The sequence below is a fragment of the Chaetodon trifascialis genome, chromosome 20 (assembly GCF_039877785.1).
Source record: "Chaetodon trifascialis isolate fChaTrf1 chromosome 20, fChaTrf1.hap1, whole genome shotgun sequence".
Classification (NCBI taxonomy): Eukaryota; Metazoa; Chordata; class Actinopteri; order Chaetodontiformes; family Chaetodontidae; genus Chaetodon; species Chaetodon trifascialis.
The window spans coordinates 17883701-17897008 of NC_092075.1; the positions used below are offsets into that span (position 1 = coordinate 17883701).

Consider the following 13308-nt stretch of genomic DNA (forward strand, 5'->3'; position numbering starts at 1 on the left):
GTGGTCAAATAACTTGTTTATGCGCTTGGTTTTTATGATGTGATGACGGATCAACCAGGTGGTTCACACACTTGTATTTAGATGAAAATATCGCTGGATTTTCATCCAGACTACAAGAATTGAGGAGTTTATAAGTAAAAGCAGCAGTTGATGGTAGGTACCCACTCACTGGGATTCCTACTGGCCCCTGTGGTCCCTGAGGTCCTGGGGGTCCTTGGCTTCCCCTCGGTCCAGGTTTTCCAGTTGTCCCATCAGCACCTGGGAGACCTGGAGGACCCTAGAAGTCACACGACAGGCATTCAGAGTGAAGCTTTTTGAGCAGGGATTGATCTTAAAAATCACGTCATGGCAATAATTTAATCATATTTTAATGTTGCTCAGTGATTTCGTCTGTAATCTGTACATTTCTGCACATTTTGTGCCTGCTGTTGCTTCAGTCTATCTTTGCTATGTGCAGCTTTTCAATAATATTCAGTCAACTGAAGCTAATTTCAGTTGAACTGGTCTATTTTAATTTTAAGAGACAGTTGACAGATGCACGTCAGCACATAAACAAATAGACAGACACAAACTGTTAAGTTTGACTTTGACTATCTGTACACATCAATATGTGCATCCAAGGAATGAGAGCTGATATGTTCCTAATTAGTGAGCTCAGTTAATGGACTGTGAGTAAAACATTATGAGCAGGTGTTGCAGGGACATCAGTGAGAACCAATCAATTACATCGCCTGTTTTCATTCAATTTAGGAGCAGTGGACTTTAATGACTGAGTGAATTATCCTCAGTTAAACAGATGCATTCGTTCAGATTAAATCATATTTACCGCTTTGTAATGCTCCTGAAATGAAGCTCTCACTGTGTGTACAGCAATGCTGATCAAAGGATCTTCAAGCATATGAAAAGCCCGACTGGCGTCAGGAACATGCAGAACCTTGGATTCAATATTTTTTTAATTCAGATGACAACACCAGCTTCTCACTTCTTTGATAAGCAGCATACTCGTGATGTTGGACACCAAACCTGAACTTTACTGCCTGAGAAACCCCCTCTCTCATCATCTCTCTTCGCAATGACTCATATTAATAAAGTGGAGCAAAAGGACAAGAACAAAACTGTGTGCTTCCATCTAAAACACTAAACATATGGCCCCATCACACACAATGATGTGCTGTTGTGACTATCACTCCTATGAACTTGACTTCACTGTGAACGTTAACTTACTGGTGGGCCCCATATCCCTTTGGGTCCTTCATCTCCAGGTCGACCCTGTGAGCAACAACAAAAGCTGAACTTTAGTCGACGGCTGATTCAGAACAGAAAGATGAAAAGAACTGATGTACAGCTTTTAAAAGTTTGTTTTTAGTAGATGGCTCCATATCTGTCGTGCCGAAAAAACAACATTAAGTAAATTCCCAATTTGAGCAGCTTCCACTCCAAATACTTGCACTTCCTCCCTTGGTGTTAGTGGAATGCAAGCGCACTGTTTAAGCTCTATAAAGTGCTTTACATCGTCCAATACAAAGCTACAGAGGGTGCAAGGTTAATGCTAAAGCTAACTGAAAAAGCTCAAGGCTGAGATACTATCATCCAAAAGAGGGACCTTTTATACATTTACTGCAACATCTGAATTTCTTTACAGACAATAAGTGCTACTGTCCAAGACTGACTCACTATTAAATGATTAAAAAATCTGGCATTGCAGTTTGAGTCCATCAACAACATGTGGGGGAAGCAAAACATTTACTTCTCTCTGATTTAGGGCCCAAACCTTCAAACAGTATTAAAAGTTCCTCTCACCTGAGGTCCCCGGGGTCCCTTCTCTCCAGGGGGACCCCGCAGACCCTGAAAAAGAAAAACAGACAAGTCAGAACATGCTGATCACACCCACGGCTCACACTGCTGTCTGAGCACCGTGGGAGCAAATAAGGAAGAGGAGGTCCAAGAGGAGGATGCAGAGATGTGCGTGACGTTCCTTACTAGAGGAGCTCCTGTTTCACTGTGACCAGGCTTGATCTCTGCTGTGGTGTTTCGAATCTCTATCAGATGTATACCTAACGCTGTCTGGACACAGTTTTATACTCTGCTCTTTACTTCACATTAACCTGCATGCTGTATAACATATACAGCACACACTGTGATCAGTTATGTCCAATCGCTGCAGTTTGATAGTAAAAAGGGAGGGGGGAGTGGGCGTCCTCGTCTTCTCTCCATGTGCAGTGTGAAACTTTTAGAGGTTATCCCTCTGGTGAAGCATTAAGTGTTCGAATCTAGTCAGTGCATCATTCTCTGTAGCAGATTTTAAGTGCTGAACATAAACGACCAACTAAGCATGTAAACTGCCTTTTCTTTTATTGTCGGTTGCTTGGTGAGAGATGTATGGTGTGATGGGATTAAACGGTCTGACTTTTCATCTGCTACTCCTCCCACACTTTACCTGGACCTCCGACAAACGGAACGTTTTTTAACCGACTGTAAATCCTGAATAAGACTGTATTGTAATGCCTTCAAAAAGGTTTAAAAATGTCACTTTTGGACAAACGTTTCCCCCTGGCTCTGCCTACTATCCAGAGCCCTCATCACATTTTCATTTATTCCCTCTGAGGATAAATTGTGAACATGATATTTCTTAAAAACATTTTCAGCAAAACCTCACTCAGTTCGTCCATTTGTCCCTTTTGTTGACAGGATCATTTTCTTCCAATGATGGCTGTGGCTTTCAATGCTGCCAGTGATGTGGACACAATAGCACTCAGTTCACCACCACTATTTAGTACCCAAGCCAGCAGCTGACGAATCCACCTCCTCAGCACTGTGTAACTTTACTCCATGACAGATTGATGGATTTCACCACAGCGGTGGGTAACCATGTGAGTGAGCAAAGAGTGTGTCCAATGACACTGCGGGGAGGACTGTGGACAAGGAGTGAACTTCAGAGAAAAGTCCTGCTTCCATTACTGAAAGTAACTCTTTCCATGCAAGAGGGACTTTCTTATTCCCCAATCTAACCAACCAAAAGAGGAGGATTGATTTGAAAGTGTGCAGAAACTCTGACAAGTTTCAAGAGGAAGGTTTGACGTTTCAGCTTCATACTGAATAGTTTGGTTGTGGATAGGCTGCTAGGTTATCATCTGTCATATAAATCAAACACATATGACATCTTTTTTTAATTATTAAACCTATTTGAACCTGTAACGAAAATACTGTTGAAACAATGCTCATGTGTAAGCAAGACGTCTTAAAAAAATAGCAGTTTTCAACCACAGCTAGCCTGATATTAACCTGTATGAAATCAGTGAGCGTGTTACTGGCAATCTGAGGATTGTGGAACAGAGCTGTAACATGTGAGGACCACTGAGGACGTCACCTGGCTCTCTGGATTGCAGCGGACAGGTGGGAAGGGCATTGATTGGAGCAATTTATTTGTCCTCTGTCAGTTGAACCTGTGATCTCGCTCTGCCTTTAGATTTGCCACCAGTGGCCCCAACAAAATCAATCACTGTGACCTGCTCGCCTCCATAAACAGCCGCTCCCTGCACACCAGCTGCACGCTTCACTGGTTTACTCGATTTTTCCATCCGTCCTCGGTGTGACCCACACATATAGCTGCTGTCTTAATCAAATCCTTTGAACAATACTCAGTCCTACTCTCATATACCCCTTAACAGTTCCCAGAGGCTGAAAGATAGGAAATAAACAAAAATAGACTGCAGACACTTACTGCAGGTCCTGGCTTCCCAACAGGCCCAGGTAGACCTCGTAAACCTGGCTCACCCTGGTGCAGAAGAAAAAAGAACAGTTTATTATTGTTCACAGTTAATGTTGTGGTGTTTTTCCTTCCAAAGAAATTATAACAGAACATCTAAAAAAGTGCTCGCTCACCTACATTTTCAATTTCCTCCTGATTAACAATCTCGCCTTCTACAAATGGCTTTTCACTCTCTGAACTCTGTTTGCCATCCTTGACTATTCTCACGCACAACAACATGTTTGAGGCTCCCCTCCCGTTCCTGTCTTCAATCAGCAAAGCTCACCTTTAAATGGCTTTAACATTCGAGACAGGTGGGACAAAGATGACCTTACCCTTTCTCCTGTGAACCCCGGAGGCCCACGCATGCCCACGTTCCCCTGGATACCCTGATGGCAGAGTGAACAACAGAGGGGAAAAATTTATGCCACAGAGGCTCATCCAGCACCTCACAAGATTGCCAGAAAATTGTAGGGATCCATATCTGTGACACGTCTTACAGGCTACGCTCATCATTTTCATTTTCTAGAACATTAACAGGCTGTTTGGAGTATTAGAAGATGGGTAGATTGAGAAGTTTGACTTTTAGGGACTTTCTCAAATTTATTGAAACCACCTTTGTAATACTAACAGCCTGGATTCTTCATGCATTGATTCAGCATGGATTAACAGGACATAAATGACTCTAAATCCAGCAGGAAAAACAGCCAATTGTTTGTGTGAGGACATAAACACCCCCTTATGTCATGTTACAAGCTATCTATACTTAAACCAATCATTACACAGCAATTTGTTGACTTTGAACCAAACATTTAACATGCGAGATATCTGTAAAAACAGTCCTGCTGTGTCATTTTCTTAGTAAAAGCTTCTGAATGACTTACACATACACGTACAGGTAACAATCTGCGCGGTCTTAAAAGTGTCTGTATATGTTGTAAAAAGGTAGTGCAGGTGCATTCCTCGTATCTGCCCCGCTGAAGAATCACTTACATACATGCCTACTGGGCCCTGAGGTCCCTCCACACCTGGCTTCCCTGTGAAACCCTGCAAAAACACGTGACACACATAACTATGTAACACATTGTGACAAAAAACACACACACGCAGCAGATATCTGTGTGTTGATGTAACGAAGGTCATGACAGCTCTGTGCCTGTGGACTGACCCGCTCTCCTGGGGGTCCTGGTAATCCTGGAGGTCCTGGTTTCCCTGGTGGCCCCTGTCAGATAAAAACACTCCATCATCAAAGGTCCAAAGTACCAGTCGATACAATCAGTTTTTCTGTTCAGCCAATCAGTTTGCAGGACTGCGTGGACATTACATCAGCTCAAACACCTTTGTGGCACAACTGACAGTGAAAAGAGGGATGCTGCTGGTCAAGCTGCACATTTAAAGAAATGTTGCTGTCTGACTGGAAGTTCGATTGATAGCACCGTGATGCCTCAGCTCAGCTTTCTGTTGGCTTAAACATTAGTTCCATGGGAAATAGATTTTCAGTGGACCCAGTGGTTCTTCTTCAAGCTACAAGCTTCAGTTGATCTGTTCACCTGCCTGGCTGCCTCGTCTCTGAAAGTTTCTGCCTTCCCAGTGACTCAACCACAGAATGATAACGAAAGCTTACCGGAGAACCTGGTGGGCCATCTGCTCCTCTGTCTCCAGCAACTCCTTGAAAACCCTGAGAAAGTAGCAGAGTAAGAAAAGAAACACTACAAGAAGTGAAACAGGACAGAGCGCGATTGCTAGTTGTTGCTGACCAACAATACAAAAGTGCAAATTTTTGGACAAACTATCATTTATTTCGATCAATTTGCAGCTGTGCACTGAGCTGTTAAATTATTGCTAGAAATTAGCTGAATGAGTATAGTTGCTTAATCTGCCCTTTAATTGTTTCTTGGCCATTTCATCTGATGGGATTCATGAGGCTACAGCCTAACTGTCCGTGTGGGTAATGTATTGCTGATTAAGAGTTTAATTCCTTTCACAGGCTCCATTTCTCATTGTTAACTTGAGCAACTTTGTTTCACTGAAGAGAAATTTTAATGCCACAGTATACATTGATATTACATTCCAACTTTTGGGGCTTTGGGTTTGTGTTGTTCCCTTTCCCGTTTCAACACGACAATGATTTTCCCAGCTTGGTGAACTGGCCTGTACAACCTCATCCAACACAGTCCAACATCAGTGTTGGGCCTCACTAATGCACTGATGGGAGCAAATCCCTGCAACCAGGTTCCAAAATGTGGTGAAAAGCCTGAAACCAGCAGAGTGGAGGCTGTCATAGCAGCAGATTAATGGCCATGGTTTGGAATGACCATGGGTGCAATGATAATACTGCACATACTTCTGACCAAACACTGACTAGCTACATGCATGCATACATAATAAGTCTGTGTGTTATACAAACACACATGAACTTACATGAACTCTGATCCTGCTGCTTGCAGTGAGCTCACCTGATATTTAAACTGCCTAGTAGCAGGTTCTGTCCTGTTAAAGCTTTTTTTCCTCATTGGTAGTGTTTGTTGTGTTTGCCTGCTCATGAATCAATAAAATCCCTGTTACTTAATCCTGGGCTGTCTTGTAAAACTGTAATCATGTGTTTTTATTCTGCTGATGCCCGCAGCTTGTGGCAACGAGCCAAAGAAAGTTGAGCTGGAGGGATGATGTCATGAGCTGAACACTGAGGTCACTGTGAGGCTAACAGTCTTACCGTCAGCCCCTTACTGCCCACGCTGCCAGCTGCACCCGAGGGCCCCTGAAACACAGAAAGACGGAGAAGAGACCAGCAATGCGATTTTTCGGCACAGCAGAGGTCACTCAGAGTGCAACAAGTCAACTTCATCACTTAAATGAATGAACTCATAACTTGACTCTCCATCTTATCAAGACATTTCATCTTTAAAGTAGGAATGCAACACGTTGGGTAATATGCTAACTTGCTTTCTTGCCAAGAGTCAGATGGGAAGATTCTCATTAAATATGAAGCTACAGCCACATCAACAAATACCATCAATAACATCCACACTTTTAAAAATGATTGCAATCTGAATAAATTAAGGCTGAGGTTTGGTTGAGGTTAGGGAAAGAAAGTGGTGATGTTAAAGATGTTACATAGCACATGTTTAACAATTTTGCCATCGCCACACTGGTAGCCGTGCTATGCTGGTGCTCTGCCGTCCTCTTTCACACCCACTTTGCAGCTTTCATGCCTTCATGTCCAAAGAGCCTCGCAGTAGCGAGGTGGCAGAATGAAATGACAGATTACTATGACATAAAGTACTGGAAGTAAATGGGAAACTGGGTCTGTTCAAAGGTTAAAATATCTCAAGGGGATTTATGTGCTGGACAGTTTGTTGGATCTGGCAACCTTAGGGTGACAGAGGATGTATGGATTTAGCAACTCAGATACAACATGTTAATTAGATAGTTTTAGAGGAGCCAGAAGAGGCAGATACCTCCAGACAGTGTCAGACGAGCTGTTTCCCTGTTTCCAGTTTCTATGCTAAGCTAACTGTCTCCTGGCTGTAACAGATAAAAGAGCAGTATCAATCTCCAAACTAAACCTTTGGTGAGAAAGCACGTAAGCATTTTACCTAAAATGTCAAATCAATTTCATAAAAACTGTTTTTCATTTGTTACTCTGCATTTTCTCAAAATAAAGACATTTTAAAATGGAATCACCCCAATTTGCAAATAACAATTGTTTACATTAACTATGAATCTGTTGTTCCCAGAGAAGTTCCCAGAAGCCAAGTGCAAACAGCCCAAAATGATATAAAACAAAGACGCATGCTCTCTCATGTGAGAAGCTGGTACCAAATGAGGGGCCCAGCATCAGCTCTGCACCACTCACAGCTCGACACAGTGTTACTGTACTGCACAAAGACTGCCTCCTACTGCAAGTACCACATACTGCAAGAGTGACCTCCACCCAACCTGGGAGCCAGTTTTGACAGTTTGAGGGCATTTCTATCTTACAGTCTTTCAGTATGTCACTCCTTTAAGCTCGCATCTAACGGCCTTAAAATGCTGTAATTCAGAGAAGCATTTTTCTTTAAACAAGTGTGTGATGATGTGCACACGTATCCCCAGTCTTACACTCTAAAACACACAGAATGCAAGATGAGTAATGAGGTGTGTGTGAAATCCACAGTATTACATAAAAAAAAAGCATTCACAGTAGTAAGTGTGGGACGAAGCTGACACACAGACACAAACACGGCATTTACAGGTGATGGGATTGAAATAGAGAATGGGAACCTGTGTACCAGGCTTTCCTTCAGCTCCCTCTGGTCCAGGTGGCCCTGGCAAACCCTGAAAGGGACCAACCAAAAACACACACACACAAACACACACATGCAAACTGTTCATCCCGTGGAACTCTTTCCACTGTGTAAAATATCTAAACATTACTCTTGTGCAATGTGAGTATACAGGTTTAATATACAGTATGTTTAAAAGGTTGATCTAGAGCGGAGATGTATACTATTCCTGGTGATATAAACATATATTCATACAAGCTTTTAGGTTTTAAGGCCATCAAATGCTCTGAATATGACAAATCTGCTTAAAAAGATAAAAAGAGTGGAAATAAAATCCAACATTATGCATGAAGATGTTAAAATTAAGACCTCATCATTTCAAATTGAAAGGAAATTTAGCTGCTCTTATGGTTTTGTATTTGTAACACCAGTATTCCAAATCTTTAAAGACCTGCATTTTGATGCTTAGAAATTTGGCTTGACTACATTTTAAAATCATGTCCGACAGGCTTAAAGTTTACCGATGGGCCCGGCTGGCCAGTGTGACCCCTCTGTCCAGGCTGACCCTGTGGAAAAGTCAAGAGAGAAGATCAGTAGCGAATACAAAGCAACTTACACACCAGGCACCTAAAGCCAAGCTATCTATCAGGAAAAAGAATATTAATGCCAGCCCTAATATGGCAATAATATTAACTTTTATCTTCATCTATTATTATATGAATACCTTGTTCCCTCTGGGTCCTGGTTTGCCACTTCGTCCATCTGGTCCCCTGTTCCCCTTCAAGAAGATTCACATATTAGTGCCTGTGTGGCTAATATGTGAACAACATGTACAACACTGTCTCCACGTGTGCTTGTGTTGTAATAAACATATTTTGTTTCTGAATTTACAAAAATAATGAACATGGGGCTAATATTAATTTTACTTATTAGCAGAGATTTGCTTCATCATCATTAAATCACAATCACCTTTACAAATGCACACATTCACAGACACTACACTCCCTGACCAGTAGGTGGTGCAGAGAGACTGCAGGAGAGACAGAAGCAGCAGAGGAGCCACAGGTAGAGAACAGAGTCTGGTATGCTGAGCTATGTAAAGCAAAGTTGGTCAGCAGTTTGTTTCCTGTGTTTCACTCACCAACATAACAACATTTATAAGAGAAAACACAATTTTATATCTCTATTCATTTCATTTCAGACGAAAGCATGGCAGCAATGTAGAATACCTCAAAACGGACACCAACAGACACTTGTCATCCCTGGAGGCATTAGATTTTTTTTTTCCTTTTTTTAATGATCAAAATCATATCAACTTAAATCAAATTTTATCTTAAGCTCTTTAACAGCTGATTAAGCTTTGGTTGAAGGCTGAAAGTGAGATGAGTGACTCCAATGAAAACTTGAATTTACAGACATATTCAGGCCTACATTATGTTTTGCTTTTCTGATTTAAGCCATGAAATATTCCTCTGGAACGACCGAGTGCAGACACAGTCAGGAGCGTGTTAAATTCATCTTCTTGCAGTTATTCACTCCACAATATCAGACTGTTAGGTTAACAGGCAGGAGGCCATGTTTCACAGTTAAATGTAAAGTTTAGATCAACATATGAAGTCATCTGGGTTCAGACACACAAATCATCACTGACCTTTAACCCACGGCTGCCCTGTTTTCCCTGAGGGCCGCTTTCTCCATTTGTGCCCTGAATAATAAAAATATAAAATCAGTCAAGCTTATCTCCTCTTTCATCTTCACCAGGCAGCTTCTTTCTCCTGGTTGAAAGAGCACATACCACAATGTTAGGTTTGTTTATTGCCTGTGTAAAACCACTCAAAGTTTGACATGCAGGATAGCTTTCATATTAGTTTATAATAATAACATGAAAAAGTACTGTTTTCCCAACAATGCTATCAGAATTGTACCAGAAAAATAGGAATTTTTTTTTATTTGCATTTTTAAGTATGACCTTGTTGTTGGTGTTGAAAATAAACGGTGAGCATCAAATTTCATTCTTAGTCAGCAAACATCACAGTGCTGCACACTGTACCTCTGTGCCTGCGGGGCCATGCTGGCCCGTGGTGCCTGGGAAACCTGGGAAGCCGATGGGGCCCCTCTCTCCCTGAGGACCACTAATACCTGCTGCCCCTTGGATACCCTGAGATAAAAAACAGAAAGAGAAATTTTCTCACTATGAAAATGTACGGTCATATTATAGACATGAGATGTTAGGGGATAATTTTGCCTTTTGGGAATTATGCTTATTTGCTTTTCTGGAGTCACCGTGAGGTTTCTGGGCAAAAAGAACAGACTTGAGGGAGTAACTGTGCCCGGTCATGAAATAGTCCCTCACATAACCCCCATAAACCCACACACCAACAATAGCTTGAATGACTAGATCTGTTCTTAAGTGCACAGAATTTTCTTAGGTATGAACGAAAACGCACGAGCGGTCCGGCCCAGATGAGTCACGCACATCCAGTCTGCCTAAACTTAATTTCTAAACTTAAATATAGAGTAAGCCTCCACAGTTAGCCAAGAGAGTCTTTTGTGCATATCACACACGTTAAAACACATTTAGTTTTGACAATCTTCAGGACTGATTTGTTCATTTGATAATGGTATGCAACTCGACATGCAGACAGCCTCAAATGGCAGCTTTAGGGCTGTAGATTGCACTAATGATGAAATCTCACAAATATGCACCTCCTTGTGAACAGGCGACACTCATTTACAGCAATACCAAAATATTCTAGCATGTCTCATTTAATGATAGTTTTTGCGTGATTAAACAAACATGTTCACTGGTGAGTTTTAGAGGTGCTGGTGGGCAGACTTTGTTAACTTTGGAAAGAACCAGGATAGCTGTTTCTTTGTGCTAAAATAAGCTAAAGGGCTGCAGGCTGTAGCTTCAAACAGCATTTCCTGTACAAACTTACTAACAAGCATATTCCCTTATGTAGCTCAATGTCAGTGTTATCAAACAGAGAGTAGCTGGCTCCTACTTTGTCGCCTTTAGGTCCCGGATCCCCTTTGTCCCCATCTGGTCCTCTGTTACCCTGTAAAGAAGCAAATGGTCAAAGGGAGGTTCAGCCAACAATGTTTTGCAGTAAACATGTTTGTAAATCAACCACGAGCACGTACCGTTACCCCAGGAACACCCATAGGACCCCGTTCCCCTGGCGGACCCTGTAAATAATCACAAGAAGGATGATGATGGGTTAAATACTTGGGTCCAACAAGCAAATCTGCAAGCAAATTATTCAGTGTAGACAAGTAAAATGATCCCATTCCATATTGAAATCATTTCAAAGATTAATTGTCTAGAAAGCATGTTATTTTGAAGGACTTCTGAGGGAATAAAGAATAAATCTGTGGAATGAAGCGTGCACAGACTAAATAAGAAACACAGCGGCTTCAGTGTCTCACAGCATCACGTCACCCTTCACAGAGACACGACCACCAGTAGAGGGCACTGTGAGGCTGCAGTGTGCCGTCAGGGTGCTTGCAGAGATCAATGAGCAGATATATTTACAGTCTGTCAGTGTGAACGAAAAGGTGGTGGAGTGTCGATCACAAACCCTGCAGACGACGGCCTGTAACGCTCTCACATACATGGAGTCTGCTCATACAAAGTGTGAACCTTCATGTGTTTGACTGGAATATAATGATGTAATACCCTGGAGAATACGTTCAACTGCAACTCACCATGGGCCCCTCAAAGCCAGGATCCCCCCGGGCACCGACGGGCCCCACCGGCCCCTGGTATGAAAACAAAAAGAAAAGAAACAACACAGAGGAGAAAACAATGACAAGATCCTGCATTTTCTTTTCAACTTCTCCTTACGCTCTTTCACCTTATCGGTACAACAGATACAAGTCGGCCTAAAGAAAACCTTTTCTATCATTGATTTACACCATGAATAGTTCTGTTCTAGATTCATCATTAAATCTCCTGTGCACTTCATGAGGTTTAGAATACAAAAGAAGAAGAAAGAAGAACTTTAAACTTACAGGTTCTCCTTTAGTTCCAGGACCACCCGTCAGTCCTGGATGTCCCTGTCAAGATGCACAGATTGACTTTAACCTCTGCACCTCTGACCTAACTGGCTGCAGAGTGAATGGAGCAGCAGCAAAAAATCCCCATTAACAGTCCTGGCTTGAACTGTACTCACTTGGGGTCCTCTGAGTCCTGGAGGTCCAATCTGTCCCTCTAAACCTGGAGGCCCCTAGTCGAAAGAAAAGGAAGGTAACGCATATCAAACCACACAAAGTGTCTGAATCCTTCCACCAAGCTGAAACTGCAGCATATATAACCTGACAATATGTCTACCTGTGGGCCTTTGGGTCCGACACTGCCAGGAGAGCCCATGTCCCCCTGAAAGAAACAAGAAACGACTGATAAACCTGAGTAACCTGCCGAGTTTGGACACTCTGATGTCTGTGAAAGTCTCCAGGCATGACGTATAAAATCAAAATGCTGCATTTGCTTTGGTTTTAATTTTACGCATCTTATTTTCTACATTTATCAACAATTTGGATAATCCATCATCCATCATTTCATTAATCAAACAAAAATGCCAAAAATTATCTGGTTCCAGCTTCTGAAATGAGAGAATTAGTTGCTTTTCTTTGTTATATATCACCACAAACTGAATATCTTTGAGGTTTTGGACTGCTGGTTGGAAAATCTTACCCTTGACCCATTAACTCCTTGAGCACCGACTCGTCCTGTAAATCCTGGTGCGCCCTGTGACACAACAAACAAATATATTAGATATATTGATAACTGGCACTAAATGTTTTGTCATCTGATCTGCCTGCTTACCGTCGGCCCTGGCAGACCTGGAGGGCCATCGAGTCCGCCTTCCCCCTGACAACAGCAAGTTCATAAAATGAATGAATATACTGTCCGAAAGGCTGTCCATCAGTTCGGCCTCTCACTACGTGATCACTTTAAAGGGATAATTCACCCACAATAAAAAATAATCAGGTGTTAATCCCTCAGACCTAATTCAGTTTATTAAGCTATAGTGAAGTTTGTACAAAAGCCAAATACAGACAACACATCATACAGAACTGTGGTGTCAAATATTTCCTTTCTTCCATATTTTCCTCGACATGGGCTTCAAAAGAAGCTGTTTGATGGAAACAAATGCAAACATGGTATGCATTGTCTGGAGCTCAACCACAAAAAGAAGTCTGCAATAGTTTGGAACGCGGCCAAAATATAAATACAGGAGCTAAAATACCGTGTTTGGTTTTGGTACAAGTGTCACTTGTTTCAGTTGCTTA

The 13308-nt window shown here is 42.0% G+C and overlaps 1 protein-coding gene across 1 annotated transcript; it reads right to left on the minus strand.

The window, feature by feature from the left end:
* Nucleotides 1-4020: 4020 nt before the first annotated feature.
* On the minus strand, nucleotides 4021-12385 carry LOC139349013 (collagen alpha-1(I) chain-like). The gene is made up of 15 exons (XM_070989457.1): nucleotides 12347-12385; nucleotides 12189-12242; nucleotides 11722-11775; nucleotides 11158-11202; nucleotides 11019-11072; nucleotides 10064-10171; nucleotides 9665-9718; nucleotides 8738-8791; nucleotides 8535-8579; nucleotides 8012-8065; nucleotides 6462-6506; nucleotides 5373-5426; nucleotides 4917-4970; nucleotides 4742-4795; nucleotides 4021-4137 (listed from the first exon to the last, which is right to left on the minus strand). Exons 1-15 carry the CDS (start codon nucleotides 12383-12385, stop codon nucleotides 4021-4023), a joined length of 885 nt encoding a protein of 294 aa, XP_070845558.1.
* Between the last annotated feature and the right edge of the window lie 923 nt (nucleotides 12386-13308).

Bases quoted from the DNA above. Each gene is read 5' to 3' on its own strand.
- LOC139349013 (XM_070989457.1), bottom strand. From the start codon at position 12,385: ATGGGCTCTCCTGGCAGTGTCGGACCCAAAGGCCCACAG. The intron at 12,243-12,346 runs GTAGACATATTG...TCTTTCGACTAG, and splicing joins TCGGACCCAAAGGCCCACAG to GGGCCTCCAGGTTTAGAGGG. The intron at 8,066-8,534 runs GTAAACTTTAAG...GGTCCCTTTCAG, and splicing joins CTGGCCAGCCGGGCCCATCG to GGTTTGCCAGGGCCACCTGG.